At 17.9% G+C, this 20422-nt stretch overlaps 4 protein-coding genes across 4 annotated transcripts, besides 9 other annotated features; 2 read left to right on the top strand and 2 right to left on the bottom strand. All coding sequences in view use genetic code 6, as the record gives it.

The window, feature by feature from the left end:
- Positions 1-1443: 1443 nt before the first annotated feature.
- Positions 1444-1492: a microsatellite.
- A 498-nt stretch (positions 1493-1990) lies between these two features.
- On the bottom strand, positions 1991-2431 carry IMG5_162010 (protein kinase domain protein; the record flags this gene model as incomplete). Its single annotated transcript, XM_004030335.1, has 1 exon — positions 1991-2431. The coding sequence occupies one exon, from the start codon at positions 2429-2431 to the stop codon at positions 1991-1993; it is 441 nt and encodes a 146-aa protein (XP_004030383.1).
- Positions 2432-3514: 1083 nt separating this feature from the next.
- Positions 3515-3573: a microsatellite.
- Positions 3573-3628: a microsatellite.
- Positions 3577-3627: a microsatellite.
- Positions 3578-3628: a microsatellite.
- Positions 3629-4399: 771 nt separating this feature from the next.
- On the bottom strand, positions 4400-5536 carry IMG5_162000 (hypothetical protein). Its single transcript, XM_004030334.1, has one exon. The coding sequence runs from the start codon at positions 5257-5259 to the stop codon at positions 4576-4578; it is 684 nt and encodes a 227-aa protein (XP_004030382.1). The 5' UTR covers positions 5260-5536; the 3' UTR covers positions 4400-4575.
- Positions 5537-6613: 1077 nt separating this feature from the next.
- Positions 6614-6661: a microsatellite.
- Positions 6662-7137: 476 nt separating this feature from the next.
- Positions 7138-9161, top strand: IMG5_161990 (hypothetical protein; the record flags this gene model as incomplete). The annotated part of the gene is made up of 5 exons (XM_004030333.1): positions 7138-7240; positions 7292-7395; positions 7460-7556; positions 7595-8148; positions 8190-9161. 5 exons carry the CDS (start codon positions 7138-7140, stop codon positions 9093-9095), a joined length of 1764 nt encoding a protein of 587 aa, XP_004030381.1. The 3' UTR covers positions 9096-9161.
- Positions 9162-9711: 550 nt separating this feature from the next.
- Positions 9712-9756: a microsatellite.
- Positions 9757-11370: 1614 nt separating this feature from the next.
- Positions 11371-11410: a microsatellite.
- Positions 11411-13448: 2038 nt separating this feature from the next.
- Positions 13449-19027, top strand: IMG5_161980 (hypothetical protein; the record flags this gene model as incomplete). Its single annotated transcript, XM_004030332.1, has 10 exons — positions 13449-13496; positions 15468-15537; positions 15709-15798; positions 16393-16603; positions 16796-17133; positions 17181-17312; positions 17354-17914; positions 17973-18100; positions 18208-18595; positions 18645-19027. Coding segments are annotated over 10 exons (2349 nt in total), but the record flags the coding sequence as incomplete, so codon positions are not given.
- Positions 17924-17963: a microsatellite.
- Positions 19028-20422: the final 1395 nt, after the last annotated feature.

Genomic DNA, 20422 nt, shown 5'->3' with positions numbered 1-20422 from the left:
TTAATTATTATATACATCAGGACCTTCTTTTGGGCTAAAAACTTCTTTTCTTGGTAACTATGTTCTAAAAATTTTAACTTTAGTTTAATTTATAATATTTTCATTATAATTATTATATAATCTTTCAGTTAAATCTTCCACATTTTGCATTTAAAAAAGTGGTTCTCTTCCTTTAATTTTGGAAAAATCGATATTCTTTTAATGTAGTCTTTATTTTTCATGAATATCAAAGAATTCATTATTTTCAATTTGATTAATATTTTACTATATTAAGTTTTTATAAATTTATTAAGTTTCAATATATTTTTATTCTAAATCAATAATTTCTTCAGCTAATGAACGTTTATTTAATATAAGCTATTCTTTTAGATTTCGTTTTTTAGCTTTGTCTATATTATTATTTTAGTTTTTTTCCAAAAGATAAATTTCATTTGATATTTATGTGTATTAATTTTATTTTTGGATAATGTTTTATTGAAATATTTTCATTTTATTTATACTTTATCTTATTTTTAAATTGCAATTATTCCCAAAAATTATACATTCACTTGTAGATATTATTTTTGTATTTGTCTTTTTTTTATTAATAAATTGAATAAAGTATAACTTTTTATATTTACTTTTAAATTTTATAAAGGAGAAATTGTATATTTTTATGAAGAGGGAAATATTAAATTGTATTAAGGATCATGTAATAATAATAGCTTTTTATTTTTATATACTTTTTGTTAATTATTTTGCTTTTTTTCTCTTTCTTTGCTTCTGAAAGTTGAAGAGATTTTTAACTTATTTCTTTGCTGGGTTAAATAAAGATTTTTTATTAAATTTTGTTTTTTTTGCTTAAAATATAAAGTTGAGCTTGTTTTATTTAAAGGAGTTTCTAATGATTTTTAGCTTTTAATGTTTTTTTTATATTCTTTTTCTTTTTTATATAGAATAGGTTTCCTTTTTTGAAAAAACTAACCATTTTGAGAAAGCATTGGTAATTTTTAAAATATGTTTTTCTATAAATCGCTTTTTATTTTGAAAAAAGAAGGAGAAAATTTTTAATTTTCATTATATTATTCTTCTATTAATTATACTTAACTTTTTTAAAAATCATTTATATTAATTTCATAATTTTACATAAATTTAATTTAAATTAAAAAATATTATAATTATAAAAATAAATTATATATATGTTTGTTAATCAAGAAAAGTAATTCAAAAATTTACAAGAAGTCGAGTTTATATGTAGAACACAAGGTAAATTTTATGTTGTTTTTGAAAAAAACGTATATGATTTATATAATTTCCAATATTCACATCCTGGAGGATCATCAGTATTATAATAATGGAAAGGAATGTGTGTTGATGATATACTTTTTAATCCTTCTTACTTTCGTCACTCAAGGTTTATGTTGAATAAGCTAAATTTTTATAAGGTAGGTTATATTTAACAGGAATAATATTAAGAAAAAAAAAATATAAGATTAGAAGAAAATAAAAATAAAACAGGTTATAGAGAATAATAAAATGTTATTATAAAAGAAAAATAAACTTTTAAAAGTAATGAATAGTAAATAAAAAATTTAGATAATTAATAGATAGAGAAAAATTAAATAAAATTATAAAAATAGACATAGATTATCAAAAAACAAAATGAAGAAAAAAAATAATTAATTGAATATAAATAATAAATGGAAAAATAAAATAAAAATTGTATTAACAATGTATTTGACAATGAAAACTTTGATGTTTCTGATGATTATAATGATTAAAAAATATAGATTCCTAATATTATGTAATAAAAAGTAATTAATAAATATTTTTTTTAAGAATTACATAAATGAAATTTTAACATATAATACTAAAATATTTAAAAAAACTAAAATATATTTTTCATTTAGAAATAAAATATTGTCAAATCATTAAATATTTACCATTCCTTCAAAATAAGGATGCAAAACAGCCTACATAAATGAAATCCTATTATTAGGTTCTAGGACAATCATCCTATTAAAGAGGTCAGTAGCTTAAATGTCAATTAAATTAAACTTTAAATAACAATTCCTTTGTTACTTTTAAAACGAGGAAATTTATTTGACCAAAACTTCAAATCAATACAACCTCTTATAGATTAACTATTAACTGGAGTTCCAAAAAACTTGAAAATTTCTAAAATCTATCCAATCTCGCTATCTCCTTTAAAAAGAGGTTCTCCAAGTATCATCTCTGCAAAAATACATCCGCAAGACCACATATCAACTGGTAAAGAATATGTAACATCTCCAAGCAATACTTCAGGAGCTCTATACCATAAGGTTTCTATCTCTAAAGAAAGCTCTTAGATTGGAATGTTGAATAATTTTGCAAGACCAAAATCTGCTATTTTTAAAATTTAATGTTCCAAATTTACTAATATATTCGCAGGTTTTAAATCTCTATGCATTATTCTTCGAGAATGACAATGATCTAATGCATTTATTATTTAAAACATAAAATATTTTATTTATGAAGGATTCATTTTACTTTGATTAGTTTTTAAGTAATTCTTTAAATCACAATCCTCGAATTAAAATACTAAAAATAATTTTTAGCTTTTTTATTTTTTTTATAATGAATGTCTAAAAGTCTTTATTTTTAATACAGTATTTTTTATTTTCACTTTTTTATACTTAATTATGTTTGGATGATCTAAAGTTTTCAAAGATGCTATTTCTCTTAAAGTAGTTGATGGAATGCCTTCGTCTATTCTGTCAAGCTGTTTATCAAGCTTCACTTACTTTAAAGCAACTGTCTATTATGTAAGTAAGTTTATCGCTCGATATACTTTTCCGTATGTTCCTTCACCTATTTTTTATAATTTTTAATATTTTTCTTATTAATTCATTTTATTTTTATTTTTTGGAAAAATGTATAAAAAACTTATTTAATTTTACTAACTTTTTTTAGTAAAAAATAACTTTGAAATATATTTTATTAATTTTAATTTTAGAATTTTTTGTACTTAAAAACAGTTTTTTTAAAACAAAACATAAATTAAATTCAATAACTTAAAAGTAGTTATTAAAAAAATTAAAGAAAGATCTTAATAAATACTAATAATATAAGTTTATAAATATAAAACTAAAGAAAGGGTAAACACAACACTTTTTTAAAATATATTTTTATTTATTTTATTATTTTAATTAAGTAATAAAATAGTTATTAGCTTTATTTATATAAATTATTATTTATATTAATATATATTACTTAAATTTAAAAAATAAAAAAAATTAAATATTTTATTATTATTTATAACTTTTTAAATATATTATTCTGTTCGTTAAATTGCATATTAATCTTTTTTAGCATCATTTCATATAGATTTTTAGTTAATTATTAACATTTTATTAAAAGAAAAAAATTTTAGCTTCTTTGATATTTTATCTTTATTCTTAAGTTCGTTTTTTTTCAACAAATTATTGTTTATAAAAGCTTCAAATTATTCTATATTTATATCAGGACTTATACAAAGCAATACAATCCAAAATATCAATTTATTTTATTATTAAAAATATATTTATCTATTTTTTTTAGAATAAAAATATAATAATTTTTATTTTTAAGAAATATTTTTTTAATTTAAAAAAATTATTTTTATTTTACATATAATAAATCCTCATATTTATGCTTGTATTTAAAAAATCTATACATTAAATTACTTTAACTTTAAATAAAAAAATAGCTAAAAATTTTGCATTTTCAAATTTATAAAATCTTTAATTAAATTGTATGTTTGATTAATTTTTATTTTTAAAAAGATATATAAATTTAAATAAAATAATAAATATTTATGTATAAGAAACTTTTAAGAAATTTTTGTGTTTATTAAAATCATCCTTAAATAATAGAAGCACGTACAAATGGAAAGAATATTAAATATGACATTAATATAAATCTATATGATGTATGTATTTAGGCATATCTGTAACGTCGTAGAATAAAAAAATCAGAAATTCCACCTAAAATATACATATTAGATGCAATAGAAGGATTAAATTTAGAGTAATAAACACTTTCTTCTCTAAAGAAATACTATGACTTGGAAAGGATGAAAAAAATGTATGAAAGTAACACTATAAACTCTTAATATATAATAAGTAAATTCTAAGAATAAAACTTTAAATAATTAATGGATGAATATGTGTCTAAAGTAGCTATAGATGGATAAGTTGTAGAAATGGAAAAATATGAAGAATTTGAAAAGCTTAGAAATAAAGTTATTGATTATTATCTTTTATTTTTTTATGGAGAATAAGATAAAATAACTGAATTCGAAAAAAATATTTAACATAGGTATTTTATTTTTTTATAAAAAAAATTAAAAGTATAAAAAGATATTTCACTGAAAAGCTAATAAAATATATATAATATACACAAAGAAATAAAATCCTTTATAAATGCATATGGACATCATCAAATTAACGTGTTTTACATTAATTCAAAAATTGGTAAAAACGAAACTTTTTACTTTTTGATGATTTTCGCCCAATGTACTAAAGATTAAATATTTTCCAGGACATATCTATTCAAAAAGAATATAAATAAATATCAGGACGTATTTATACACTTTAAGATTTATTTAAACTCTTAATGGCGAAACTTTTTTAAAAAAGCAAACTAGAAACAAAACAGAATTATGATAATTTAATCCAAATTTTATTTTTGAGACTAGTCCATTACACTAACTGTCTTGAATTTACAGTTCTTATGTAAATTCCTCCTGACTTTCATATCGAGCATTCTATTTTAAATATTCATATTTGGCTTTTATAAAATAGACTTAATGAAATAAATACAAATTTGAGTAAATATTTAGCCAACTAACTTCTTAAATATTTCAAAAAATACACAAAAGAAAATATTTCTTAAATTCATATTAAAAAAAAGAATGATTTCCAATAAGATATAAATATTTTTATGTAATCTAATAGATAACTTTTTAATTAACATTTTAATGAAAATCCCAAGACATGCAATAACCATTATTTTAAGTTGGATGCGCTTGTTTGGAGTGCCATTTTTTATGAAAAGGTGCCTAGATATAGCGATTAAGTATATGCTATGACCGAATATTTAAAATAAAATTTCGATTATTTGAAACTTTGTAATTTTTAAGATTTTGTCTAAGCAAATATAGAATTCGATGTATACAGAATAGATGGAAATTATATAAAAAAAGTATAATAATTTTCTCCTAGATTATCCGAAGAAGAATTTTAGGAAGAATTACATTCAGAAAAGAAGAAAAAAAAATATTATTATAATTTTGATGAAGAAAATATTGAAGAGTTACCTATCAATAGCTAAGAAGGTACAAAAGAAAATAAAAAAATATCTGGTATTATAAATTCGATTTTTAGAATAGTTTTTAAATACGATAAACTATCAAGTTATGATTATGTTAATGATGTTAAAAATAACTAAAAGAAAACAAAAATAAATAAGATAAGTATACTTTTCATATCTCTCCAGAATAATAAGCTGAATTAGAATCTGTTGACCCTGAAGTTATAAAAAAGGTTAGATACGAATAATAAAAAAAAAATGAAAAACTAGATAATTAAAATAATTGAATTTTAATTTATGTTATTGTGTTTAACGAAAGTAATTTTTATTAATTAGCATTCATCTGCTTTTTTGAAAAATATCTTATCTAGCGGTTTTAAATGAAATTTTGCTTATATACCATAATCAACTTTTTTTTTATTTTAGTTTATTATTAAATTATTTATTTACAATTTTTAAACAATTGATTAGTAATATGAAAAATAAGAAAATATTTTAATCTATGTCATATTAAAATAAATAAATTATGGTATATTATTTTCAATTAAAGCCGCTAGAAAAGAATATTTTCAAAAAAGGGAAAAATGCAAATAAATGAAAATAATTTCTGAGAAATACAATATTTTTTTTTTAAGATTTCTTATTTTAAAATTGAATAAATAAAATTATAAAAGTTGTATTTTTTAAAGATATATAAATATAATTTATAAAGTCAAATATATTTTTTATAAATATTATGAAATTTTAAATATATAATATAAATGTTAATACAATAAAGTAAATAATATTATTTATTATATTGAGTTTTTACGGAAACAAATGTAGTGATATATTATAATTTTTATTTTGATTTAATTCTAAATCATTTAACAATAATCTTAACCAATTAAACTTAAATTAAATATATCTAACTATTTTATTATATGAATCGGATTTAAAAAATGTTTTTCACTGTTAAAAAATATTATAAATGGGATGGCTATAATTTACCTAAATATTTATTTTATTTAAAAATATAATATAAAAATCGAGTCATTGACTAGGAGAAGTTATGCAGGGCAGGGTAAATATTTTTTTAAAAATTTTTAAGCTTAAAAAAATTAGTTTTCACAAAAATAATAATTAAAAAAAATTGACTTCATTTATATTAAAAAAAAAAAAAAAAATTAACAATAAACATACTAAAATATTTTGAAATTTACAAAAAATATAATTTTTTTTATAAAGCGATGGATTTTTAATAAAAAAGGTTTTTATATTATAACCAAAGAGAGACTTTGATAAATAAATATAGGTATCATTTTAAAAATAATATTATTAAAATAATTTTTAAAAATTATATTTTTAATTTAAATATTTATTAAAATCCTAAAATTTTCTTTGTCTACATTTGTTATAAAAAATCGAATATAAATAAGCCTTTATTATTATTTATGCTAGTCTTTGATATATAAAGTCATATAAAAAAGAATTACAGATTTTTAATAATTTTCTCAATTTATTATAAATCCTATTTGATTTATTCATTTTTTTAAAAAGATTGATTTAATAAAAATCAATATTATTTCTATGATTGGAAAAACAAAAAACAAAAATTATTATACTAATTTTAAGAATTAGTATTTTATTTTATTAATTCAAAAACATATACTTAAAATTATATTTATAAAATTTAATAACCGCGCTTATTTTATAATTAAAAAATAGTAATTTTAAAATTTTAATTAAAAAGTATAGAAATAAAAATAAATAATAATAATTTTTTTAATTATATAATTAACTAAAATAAAAAAAATTAAATAAGTAATAATCTATTAAATTTTAATGGTTTTAATTAGTTTTACTAATATAGTAGTTGATGAATTTTCATATGGAAAATAAAATCCTCTAAAAAATTATCTGTACTTTCTTACACATATGCATTCAGGTAATAGTTTAATAAATTTTATTTTATCTATTAAAATTAAATAAAAAAAAGATCATTATCAAGGTCTATCCTAAAATTGGAACTATGGACCAATTTATTGTTCTAAAACGACAAAAAGATTATTATTATAGAAGTTTCCTCATTTAAAACGAGTGGTAAACTAAAAAATATCACTTTAAAACATATAATTATATTTATTATTTTCCTTAAAATAAAAAGATGGCATTAGATATGAATGAAGAAATAAGAATATGTATAAATGAATAAAATAAAATATATATAAGTGTATATTTATTTGACTCTAATCATTGTCCGGGTAAAATTAAAAAATAATTTTTTTATAAAAACAAATAGGATCTGTGATGTTTATGTTCGAAGGCTATTTTGGTCGTATTTTACATACAGGAGATATGAGATTTAGTTTAAAAATGATAGAGAAAAATCCAATACTTTATCCTTTAGAAAATAAAGATCCTTAAAAAGGCAGATGTTCATTATAAATAGATGAGTGTATATTTGATAATACATATTGTGATCCCGAATTCTAATTTCCAGATTAAGACAAAGCTAAATAAATGCTAATTTAAATTATAGATTAACACAAAGGAAATTAAAATTTAAGAGTCTTTTTATGTATGGATTCAATAGGGAAAGAAGAGATTTTTGTTTTTTTATCTGAATATTATCAAACTTTGATAGTAGTTAATGAACAGAGATATTAAACTATATTATGTATAAAAAGCCTACCTTATCAATATTTTACCACAAACAGAAATTAAGGATGGATTGAAATAATAAAAAAAGTAGACAGAAGAGAAAGAATTGCAAATAACCCTGATGCGATAACTATAACATGTACAGGTTGGATAAACATTCGAAACTACTTAACATGGGATAATATCAATTACGTAAAATAATATTTTATAATAAAATATAATACTTTTTATAGTTAGTTCCTTATAGTTTGCATAGTAACTTTTAAGAATTAGAATTATTTATTTCAAGTGTTCGCCCTTCAATATTAAATTAAGTAGTAAGAAATAGACCAAAATAATAAATTCATGAACAAATGTTAGGATAGAATAATACTTTATTTAGTCTTAAATAAAAAGGATTGATTATATTTAAAAAGAATTTTTTAAGTGAGAATACTATGTCGAAAGAATACAAAGAGTTAATGACAAATGGATAAAAATAAAAAGAGATTAATTTTCTTTTAGGACTTGAAATATCAGAATAAGAAAAAATATTAGAAAATAGTTTGAGCTTTTAATTCAAAAACTAATAAATTTTTTGCTAAAAAAGAAGAAATACCAAAGGTGCAAAGTTATCTGATCCTATTAAAAATAAATCTTTTAATGAAGTAGATGCTCATAAAGCTAAATTAAGTATTTAGGAAATGAAATAATAAAAAGAAAAGGAAGAAGATATTAATAAGTAGGCTTCATATTAAATTGTGAATAAAAAAATAAAATTAATTTAATCAAAATTGTTTAGCAATATAAAAAATAATTAAAATTTTATTTAAAATAATAATGATAAATCTTTTAAAAATACAAAAAATAATGAAAACTTTATTTAAATTAATAGTGATAGTGATAGTGATAATGAATGTGAAAGTGAAAAATAAACATAAAATTCAAATTTATAATAATAATAGCCAAGAAAAATATATAAGATTGATGAAAAAGAAATTGAATAAGATATTCAAAAAATAGATGAAATTAGTAAGTAAGAAGAAGAAAAAAGTCAAAATAGTCTTTAAAAAATTATACAATTTCAAAATAATAATGACAAAAATTTGTAGAAAGATAGAATTAAATATATTTTAAATAAGTATTTTATAAAAAATTGATTATATTGTTATTTCAATTATGTGATTTTATAAATAATTTTTGTATATACTTTAAAATATATTTAAAATAAAAATTACATGAATAAACATTTTTTACATAAATAAATAATTTTAAAATATAATATAATCTATATTTTTGTTTTTATAATTAAAATTGAATACTTTAATAAAGAATACAAATAATCCAATTTGTGAGCATCGCATTTTATATTTAATTTTTTTATTAGAAGACATTGATTTTTAATGCGATATAACTTTTTTCATCGTATTAAAAGATGTTAAAATAATAATTACACCAACATCCCAATATTAATTTTTTTCTTCAAAAAAAAAAAAAAAGTATGCTTCTTTAAAATTAAAATATATCTTTTATATTGCATAATTTATATTCTTAAAAATAATATTGATTCTAAAATATAAAGACTAAAATATTTTTTGTTTTTTAATGAATATTCCAAAAAAGTAATAAATAATAAGTAAGTTATATATAAATAAATAAAAGTATTTATGTATGTTATTTTATCAAAATATTAATTAAATTAATTTTAAAAAAATATAAATATTTTTTAAAAAAATTTTGTTTGCTTTTGTTTTTTTTTTTAAAAAAAAAAAATGTTTAAAATATTTATTTTTTTATTAATAATTTAATTTTTATTAAAAAAAGAATTACTATAATAATAATATTAATAACCTTCTGGATAGAAATGCGATTAAAATTGCTAAGATTGTTAGTAAATTACAAATTAATGTACTAAATGTAAAGAAAATTTTTAATTATCTAAATCATAAAATATTTGTGTAATTTGCTCTAAAAATTTATAATATTATGATAGTAAAATTTAAGATTGCACATATATTTGCTCAGATTATTAACTAAATTTTAATTTTAAATGTATTTAAAGCTATGAATGCCCATATATAAATTATTATGGCTATAATTAATTTACAAGGCAAAGTAATATTTTACTAACATAAAAATTGATAATTTTAGCAGGATATTAAAATTAAGAAACTTTTGCTGGAGAACTTTACGAATAAGATGGCCGTTAATAAGGGAGCAATTTATTAAAATTTTTGAATAGAGAAACTTTTTAATATATAGGAGAAGTAGAATAACACCAAAATCAAATATTTTTAATTTAAAACGTTTTATTTGAAAATAATAAATAGGAAAGACTTTTATCACTATGTTAAAAGCTTTTAATTATATGGGATTTAGAATATTTAGAGATAATTTAAATAATTAATTTGGCTTAAAATGGCTTTAAGGCATAGTAAGGGATATCATTTTTTGATATAAATTTAATAATATAAATTCCTTTATTGAAAATATAAAATGATAAAGAATTTGGAATATTATAGATTAGTTTAAATATTAAAGACATAAAAAATACCGCATAATATAATTACAATTTTGTTGATTCTTATTAAAGTAATTAGAGAAAAATCATAAATACAATATTTTTTTAGATAATGATATATATTCATCAAATGAAGATGAAATACTTTTTTGGTCTTCTAAAAATTCTGATAATAAAACACTTTTTAAATTCAACTAAGCAATTAAATAAGTATATTCAATAATCATATTTAAATATAAATATCTTGTTATATTGCCAGTTTAAAATATAAATTACTAATAAATTATTATTTTATGCAATTTAAATTCATAATAAAATTGCCAAAATTAAAGTTTATAAATAAATGATAATTAAAATATCATTCAATTATAATTATTTAATGAAAATAAAAATTTCGTTATTTATTGTTTAAAAAATATTCATATGTATGAATTCTTACTTAATAATGTTAATATAATTTCGATAAAAAAATAGATTCAGTTAATTTTGATATTGGAACTATAATATATTAAAATATTTACTAAGACTAATTTCTTCTTATTATTAACTAAATTGGAGAAATTTTTATTTTTTAAATAAATTATATGAATTTTTAGTTTATAAAACTGAGATATAATATAAATTTTGAAGAAAAACAAAATATTTCAAATGTTTTGATTGATTTTAAAAATAATCAAATTTATGTAGCCTCTTAGTAAATATTCGTTTTGAGCTTTATCTAATAAAATGATTAAAATATATAAATAGAAAAAGTTAGAATTATAAAAAATATCGCTAAATTAAACAAGAAAAAGCATTCAAGTAAAATAAATGGTATAATTATAAATAATAGTTAGATTTTTAATCGAATTATTTCTTATTCAGATGATGGTTCATTTTGTATTTACGAATAATCAGATAAATAATTAAAAAACTAAAATTTTAACTAATATTTTAAAGTTTTAAACTAAATTTATCATCCAGATTGTGATATGATTATGTAGAATAGTTGCTATCATAAATTAGCAAATATGATATTTTTGGAGAATTATATATATTTATCAATTTATAAAAGCTTAGAAGAAAGCACTATTATTTTATGGAAATAAGAAAACTTTTATTTCAATTAATAGATTCCTGTAATAAGATTATAAAATAAAATATTAAATATAGAAAGCGTTTTTTATTCTTAAAGTTTGAGCACTATAACTATCTGCAATAATTCTGAAATAAGACAAATAATACTTAATTATGTTGACGAAAAGTAAGAATTTTAAAATACTATTTCATATTATCTAGAAAATATTTAATACGCCATAATAGATAGTATAAAAGAAAATTAATAAATTATGATGGTTTTACGAAAAATTACTAATAATATTTGTAATAAAATTAGTACTACATCTAATTTTGATTTAAGTAGCTTTTCTTATTGTTAATCATTCTAAGGAACTATTACTTATGTTAAATATTTTAAAAATATTAAATTTTTGGTTTTTGCAAATAATTAAAATAGTATTTATTTCTGTTCTCTTAACTTTGATTTAAATTCTTAGTGTAGTATTTTAATTGATATAAACTAACCCACATCAATTGCAATAGCTGAAGAAACATTTAATATTATGGTTTTCTCAAGAGATTTGTCAGTTTCTTATTTTATAAGTAATTCCTCTTTTAATATGTTTCGAAAAAGTCGTTAGTTTAATTTTCCTTCAATCATTTATAATTCTTTTGGAATTAACTAACCAACTGAGTTATTTTTTTTTTTTCAAAATACGGAAATTTAAGAAATCAAAAATTAAGTATTTTTTTAAAAAAAGAAAACAATAATAATTACTTATTTTATAAGATTTTAGTTACTGGGCCAGATCATGATTATTAATAGATTGTTTCTTTTGAATAAACCATTTCATGCATAAATGTGGATTCTTTAGATTCCAGATTATTTATTGGATTTGATAATGGTAATATATATTAAGGCCAATACAGTATAAATTATTTAGTATTTTCGCAAGAAAATCTTAAATCCAGTTTAAAATGTATGAAATCAAAATACTCCGAATAGTTGAAAAGGATATTTTGTTATAATTTAGTATGATATTTATATTTCTTTCATTTAATAAACTTTATTTATATTTTAATTTTTGTTTTATTAATAAAGGATATTTAATCATTTGATTTTCTTTCATTCGCTTTTGATAAATTATACAATAACCGTCATAGTTATCGGATAAAAAACATAATAATTGATGAAAAAAATAATTAGATGTTAAGCTATAGTCAATTAGAAGATTTTTTTGTAATTTGGAATTTACATACCAAAAGTTCTGTTAAAATAAATACAAATTAAATCAGTTTTTCAGACTTTTATTTAGATGTAGAAAATAATAGAATATTAGCATTTACTTGGACTTAATTAATTGTATAAGTTTATGGATATACATCTCCTCTTCCATAAACATTTACTTGGGATACTTTAAATAAAAATTTAAATAACGATATAGATGAAATTTATAAAGAATATTAAATATTAAATTTAAAATGTGCTTATGAGGGTGGTGGAGTTTTGTTTCTAACTGATAGTATAAATTAGTTTTGGGCATATAATTATGTCACAAATTAGTATAAAATTAGATCTAATTTAGATTAATTTAATATATTTAGTGATAGCTTAACTAAACTAGTTTACCTTTAGGTATAAGTATTGTCAACTTTTAGACTTGAAGTTTTTAATTTCAAACTTGATTACATAAAATAAATATATTATAATTAATCAAAAATAATATAAATATAATTTATTGGTTAAAATATGTTCATTCAAGAGACAACTTAAATAATAGTAGTAGATAGAAATAACTAATCCTTAATAAGAATTATTTCTGTTACGAATCCAGTTATTAATTAATTTTTAGTTTCATATAAAGATTAAAAAGTGTTCGTTTGGAGTGATTCCACTTAATAAATATTAAATACAATTGTAGGTGTTTATAACTTAGTAACAGGAGAAAAAGAAATGGATGTCTCATTTTATTAAAATGTTGAATAAGGATATATTTATCAAGTAATTTATGATGAAGATAATTATTAACTTATAATTTTTAAATAATCACTTCTCAATTATATATATGTAGTTGATATTAAAAGTAATATTTTTTATACTGCTTATTATATGCTTTCTGTAAGATTTCAACAACTTCTACCATTTGAACCGTTTGAAACATATCTAATAAAAGAGTAAAATTTACTTGCTTTTAGAGATATAAAAGGATTAAGGTTTTTAATTCTTTAAAAAAATAAATATTATTTTTAATTAATTTTAGAATTATTTTTATAAAATATAATTTTTTCTTTATAATTTAATATTTTTATTTTTTTGAAAAAAGCATTTATTAGTTAGAAAATTCGATGAATATTAAAAACAAGTTTTAAAATATAAATGATTAAGAAAATTTAGATTATTTTAAAGATCAAGCAGGAAATATATTTTATATTGATAAAGATTATAAAGGTTGGTATTTTTATTAAGAAGATAAGCAATTAATTTAAAAGGAATAATTTAATACTGTTAAATATAGCAAATAATTAGATAATTTTTATTATGTAATCACGTATGAATATATAAAAAAATTTGACCTTTAAGTAAATGAAATCAAAAAAATAGAAAAATTTTAAATTATTTAAGAATCTATAAATTTTTTATGTAATGCATTTTTTAAAATTATTTATTTTATTAATTTTCCAACAAACAAAAATAAAATAATTTTTTTATTTATAAATTATACTTAATTATTTTTCTACATATAGGTATTATACACTGTTAAAGGGAGAACATACAAAATATATAGGTTTTTTAATAGATAATTAGTATTTACCGATAAATATTTATTTGCAGAAAACTTTTTGAAAGAATTATATTAAATTTCTTTAGATAACTTTCAATGTACTTTAATTAGAACTTTCTAAGCATTTGTTAAATAAATTATTTCAGTTTAAGATTATTAAGAAATAATAATTTTATTATTAGATAACAAAATAATTAGATATAATTATTAAAGCTCATATTTTTTTAAAACAATACAGGCTAATATTTTCTTAGTTTTTATTTAAATTGATTTATAAAATAAATTTATTTTCCACTTTTAAAATAATGATTTAATTTTTTTGTACTTTTAATATTTACCTATTCCTTTAAATGATACAAATGATTATACATAACATTTTTAATAATTACCTCTTATTAATTATTCCCAATTATTTTATAGGTTTTACTAAATTTATACTGATTCTTAATATAATAATTTGTATTTAGTATGTGCATTATATAGTAATATAGAAGTAGGAAAAGAAATTCCATTAGTTTTAGTTTTTTCATATATTTATGATAATCAGAATTAAGGTATAACAATAGAATTTTAATAATTTTTATATAATCCGCAAAAAAATGGAAATATTAAAATTAATTTTATTGATTCTTATACTTATATAATAGCTCAATTTTAAATTATCTATTATAACAGGAAAAGTTTGTAATTCTTATTTATGAATAGAGATAATAAAATGTTAGAAAACATAAGGAATATTAGATATTTAAAACATGATAATAAAAAGATATAGTTTATGGATAATTCAAATAATTATAATTACTTTATTTTGAATTAGAGTAAAACATTTGAGTTATATTTAGAAACATAAGGATAAATATAATACAAGGTTTTTTCATAATTGATTTTTATGAATTCGATAGTTGATTTTAATTTAATTTAAATTGATTAAAATTATTTTCTTTTAAACTTTACCGGAATAGGAAGTGGATAAATATATTAAAGTAAATTTATAATTGCATAAAATAAAGGACTATTATAATTATAATAATGCAATAAAATGATTATTTAAAATACCTATTAATTTCAAGTAACTAACTAACTGAAAAAATTTTAAGAAACTTTATCAGATTTAAATATATAAATTCAATAAACCTAATTATTTGTAAATAAATAATTATTTTATTATTAATATTTTTTTTTAAAAAAAGATTTTTACTTTTAATAGATTTTATTATTCAAATTTAATTAATGATAAATATTATTAAGTTTAATATTTAAGTATGAATGATAAATAAATGAAACATTTATAGTTAGATGATTTTTTTTTTCAACGAATATTATCAAATTCAATTTAAATTAGAAATTTTTATTTTATTATTTCAGGATGCTCAAAAATAAAATTCAATCAATTAATAAAAAAAATAACTTTATCAAATATAAAAATAATAGGTATTGGCAACGAATTCACCTTAGAATTTTCTAATATGCAATATGTAATATTAGAAAACATAACTATAGAAGGTACTGAATTTTAAAAAAGTAAAATATTTGAATTTATTTAATGCGAACAAGTACATATTATAAATATGACAATAAAAAATATAAAGTTATTAAATGATTCTCAAATATTTAAATTCTTTTAAGTTTAATATATATACATCGAAAACTTGTAAATAAAAGATGTTATAATCCCATACTTAGTTGAATAAAAATATATTATTTTACTTTAAAATATTTAAAAATCTTTTAATTTAATAAATTGTTCATTTACTAATATTTAATCATAAATATCTGATATTTTATTGATATAATCAGAAGGTGCAGCAAAGCAATATTATGATAATATTTAATTTATAAATTCAACAAAAATTTCATTTCTTAATTCTTATAGTTATTATAAAAATAATTTTATATTAATTAGCTTGAAAAATTCTTTTGTACTTATTCAAAATTTAATAGCTTTTAATGTTAATTTAAACAATTATTCTTTAATACAAGTACAAGCTAAAGATATATAAGTCAAAAAAATTAAAGTAGATTAGGTTGATTGTTAATCGTGCATTGGTACAGCTCTTTAAATATATTCTACCTTATAAGTTTTTATTTCTAATTGCATTTTCAATTCTAATGTAGGTTTAAATGGTGGAGCTTTAGCTTTATAAGATTGTACCTATGATTTTTTTTATAGTAATTCAATATTAATTTAAGAAAGTATATTTATGAAAAATACCGCATTAGGTTATGGAGGTGCTATTTTATTGGAAAATAGTGACGCTTAAATTGAAAATTGCATAATATAATATAATAAAGCATAAATTGGGGGAGGTATAAGGTATATGGGACTGTAACCTTTGTTTATTACTTAAGGAAAATAAAATACTATAAAGGAAAATTTAGCAACTATTTATGGAAAAGACATATGCTCATATCCTGTAATGTTAAAACTATTTTCAGATGGTATTCATTAAGTTTAATATGATAAATATTTTTTTTAAAATGATTAAACTATTAATACATATACACTTGATAACTTTAGGAGTGGAGGATCTTTAAATTTAACAATATAAATTTTAGATGAAGAAAATAATCCTTTTATTTTTGATATGGATCTTTTTAATAATTAAAATGGAGGATATACTAAATTTATATAAGAAGAAGTTGCTAACTTTAAAATTAAAGCTAATCCTGCTAATGAAAAAATTAAAATTTTTGGATAATATTTTACAGATTATACAAAATATAATTAATAAGACTTTACTTTTTCAATTAAAGATATGATGATTATTTCTGATCCAAATTCATTTAATTATATATAATTTGAAACCACGGCCATATAAAGAACTATAAAAAACAAAGATAGAAATATTACTTAAGGTACTTTAAAAATATAAAATATTATTACTTATTTTGATTAAAAAAAGGACCTTTTCATGTTAAGCTTAATATATAGTTTAGAGAATGCATTGAAGGAGAAGTATACAAATTAAGTGGAAGTATATTATATTGTTAAGAATGTAGTGAAGGAACTTATTATCTATAAAAGCCAGATAAAGGTTTTTTATTTGTTTTTTTTAAAAAAAATAAAATAAAAAAGAATTATATTAAACTTAAATATGCAAAAGATGTCCGCAATATTCTTAAACATGTTTTCGTAATAATATATAATTAAAAGAAGGTTATTGGCGAATAAATAATTAAACAGACAGTATTATTTATTGCAAAAACAGGCCAACAAATTGTATACCTGATGAAAATTCAAAATATTGTATATAAGGCAATTATGGCCCATTATGTGAAAGTTGTGATATATATGGTAATTTTTGGGATTAATAATATTAAAGTGATGGCAAATATGGATGCTTAAATTGTAATAAGCTTTAAAAAGTTGAATATATTATGCCAACTATTTTAATTGTAATAGGAATGGCTATTTATATCTTATTTTCTATCAGAGTTTCATTGCTTGTTAGTAGGTAAATCATTCAAGGGTATTATTTAAGAAGATTAGGTATAATAAGTATTAGTAAATCAGCTTTTGCAGATAATACTAATATGAATATGAAAGCTATGTTGCATTACATGCAAATTGCTGCACTAATTAATACTTTTGAAGTAGAATTACCAATATTTATGACTTTTTTTCCCTAATAAATCGGTTCTTCATTTATTTTTATTATTTATCTATTATTTATTATTTATTTATTTATCAAAAGGGACTCCTGTTTAAAATATATTGTTTTCATTTGATTGTTATTTAAATAAAGCTTAAGAGTCTAAATTTCCAATTGTTTTTGTAAGGACTTTATGGTCTTTATGTGTTCCTTTATTTTATGTAATAGGTGTAGGATTCATTTATTATACATTAGTTTTTTTTAAGTTAACTAGATATAGCGAAGTTTTTATTTTTATAATAAAATAAATGTTTTATAATATTTATAATATATATAGAGTTACAGTATGAGCGGGTTAGTTTTCTTAATATTTTTTATGTAACCTAATATGATTTAAAATTTACTTAGTGTAATGTCTTGTAGAGAAATCGATAAAAAAAATTATATACTTTCAGATATTTCTTATTCTTGCTATACTGATATACATATAAATTATATTATTTTTATTTGCTTACCTGGCTTATTTTTATGGTTAATAGCTCTGCCAGCATACTTTTTAAGAAATTTAGTTTTAAATAAAGAAAAATTAGATTATGCAACTATTAGACTTTAATATGGTTTTCTTTATTAAGATTACAAACAAAATAGCTATTATTGGGAATATATAAAAAGTTATAAAAAACTTTTAGTTGTTATAATTTTAAATTTTTATGGAGAACCTTATAGTAAAATATTTCTTTTTTTATTATTTGCTTTAATATTTTTTATAAAAAGCAAATAAATTAATAATTATATTAATTGTTTTTTTACTTTATTATGTTGCTTTATCTAAATTTTAACCTTATTAAATGATTTACTTTTAGATTTTAGATAAAAATAGCATTGTAGTTATTATTATATTAATTATTATGAATATATTTTTATATAATAAACCTGATATAATTTAATAATAATTTTTTTATATTTTATTACTTATAATACATAATGGGTATTAATTGTTTTTAATAAAAGAAGTTGTATTAGCAAAATTAAATACTCAATATTTGAATTAATTTAACTATTTTAAGAGAAAAATAATATAATGTTTTCCAAAAGCATAAAAATATATAAAAATTGTTGATAAAGTTTCCACTAAAACATTTAAAAACTGGAAAAAAGTAGTTTTCTATTTAAATGATTATATAGAAAAAATGAAATATGGAGAAATTAATAATGAAACCAATTTCAAAATTCAAAGAATAGTAATAAAAGACCATAAGAAATAATTTTTAAGTAAAAGAACACGATAAAACTAAAAAAGTACAATTACAAATAATCAAAATATTTAAAAAATTAATTTGAAAGACATATCAAAAAGTAAAATATACGTAATATAATATATTTAAAAAAAAAAGTTTAAAATGATTAAAATGTTAAATTAAATTCATATCTTTAAATAAATCAAAATAGTTCATTAAATAATATTTCTGTCAAGCACATAAATTAAGGTATTTTTTTTTCTTTTTAAAATTTTTCCTTTATGAAAATAGGCTTAAACTCTTCAAAATTATAAAATGATTAAACATCAATTTATTTTGACAAATTCGGATAGTCAATAAAAAATTAAAAATAAAATTTTCTTTTGAATTAATAACAGAAATAAATTTAAGAAGTATAAAATTCAAAAATATTGTAATAAAAATTGCAATAATATTAAGATTAGCATCTAGAATAAATTAATTAATAAGGTTTAAAATAAACTAATGAAAGTGCCTAATAATACTAAAATTTGAAATTAGAATATTTATAAAATATTACAGACAATAAAAAAGTAGAGTCTGAGGAATTAATAAACTAATAATAAAAATTAAAAAATAACTAAAAATATGTGAATATATAAACACCTTAAATAAACTAGATTTAAGTATAATTGACTGAAAAAAAAGAAACATAAAAAATTTAAAATGAAATTAAAATAAGTAAAATATAATCATAAACTAAAATGAATTTAACCAACAAGTAATATATATAATAAGATTATAATATATATATTTTAATTTTTTATATAATACATATTTAATTAGTAAATAAGCAAACTTTTTAAATACACCTATGATAAAAAAACGAAAATCTAATGGAAATAAATAAATAGAAGAAATTATTAAATAAAATATAAATAATAAATAATAAAATTTTAAAATAGAATCATCTAAGGAAATAAAAAAATAAGAATTGAATTAAAAAACTTAAAATTAATCAAATATTTAAAAAGATTCTTAAAAGTCTAAAATTATAGAAAAAAATAAAAAATAATATTAAATTGATATAAATTAAACATATAATAAATAAAATAACTTGCAAAATTTAAATAATTCAATATAAAATAATAAGATTTAAAATACAAATTATCAACTCAAACTTGGAAATAATAATTAATAAAATAATGATAATTCTATTTAAAAAGGCAACTTTATTATTTAATTAAAAAAATAAGAAAATAAAAAAAATTGATTTAAACAAATCTATATACTATATAATTTGACCAAAAATAAATTAGTATTTATAAAATATTA

This window comes from Ichthyophthirius multifiliis (assembly GCF_000220395.1).
Source record: "Ichthyophthirius multifiliis unplaced genomic scaffold scaff_1120509251219, whole genome shotgun sequence".
Lineage (NCBI taxonomy): Eukaryota > Ciliophora > Oligohymenophorea > Hymenostomatida > Ichthyophthirius > Ichthyophthirius multifiliis.
The sequence above is the reverse complement of the archived record's forward strand: the minus strand, read 5'-3'. Positions and strand labels throughout refer to the sequence as shown.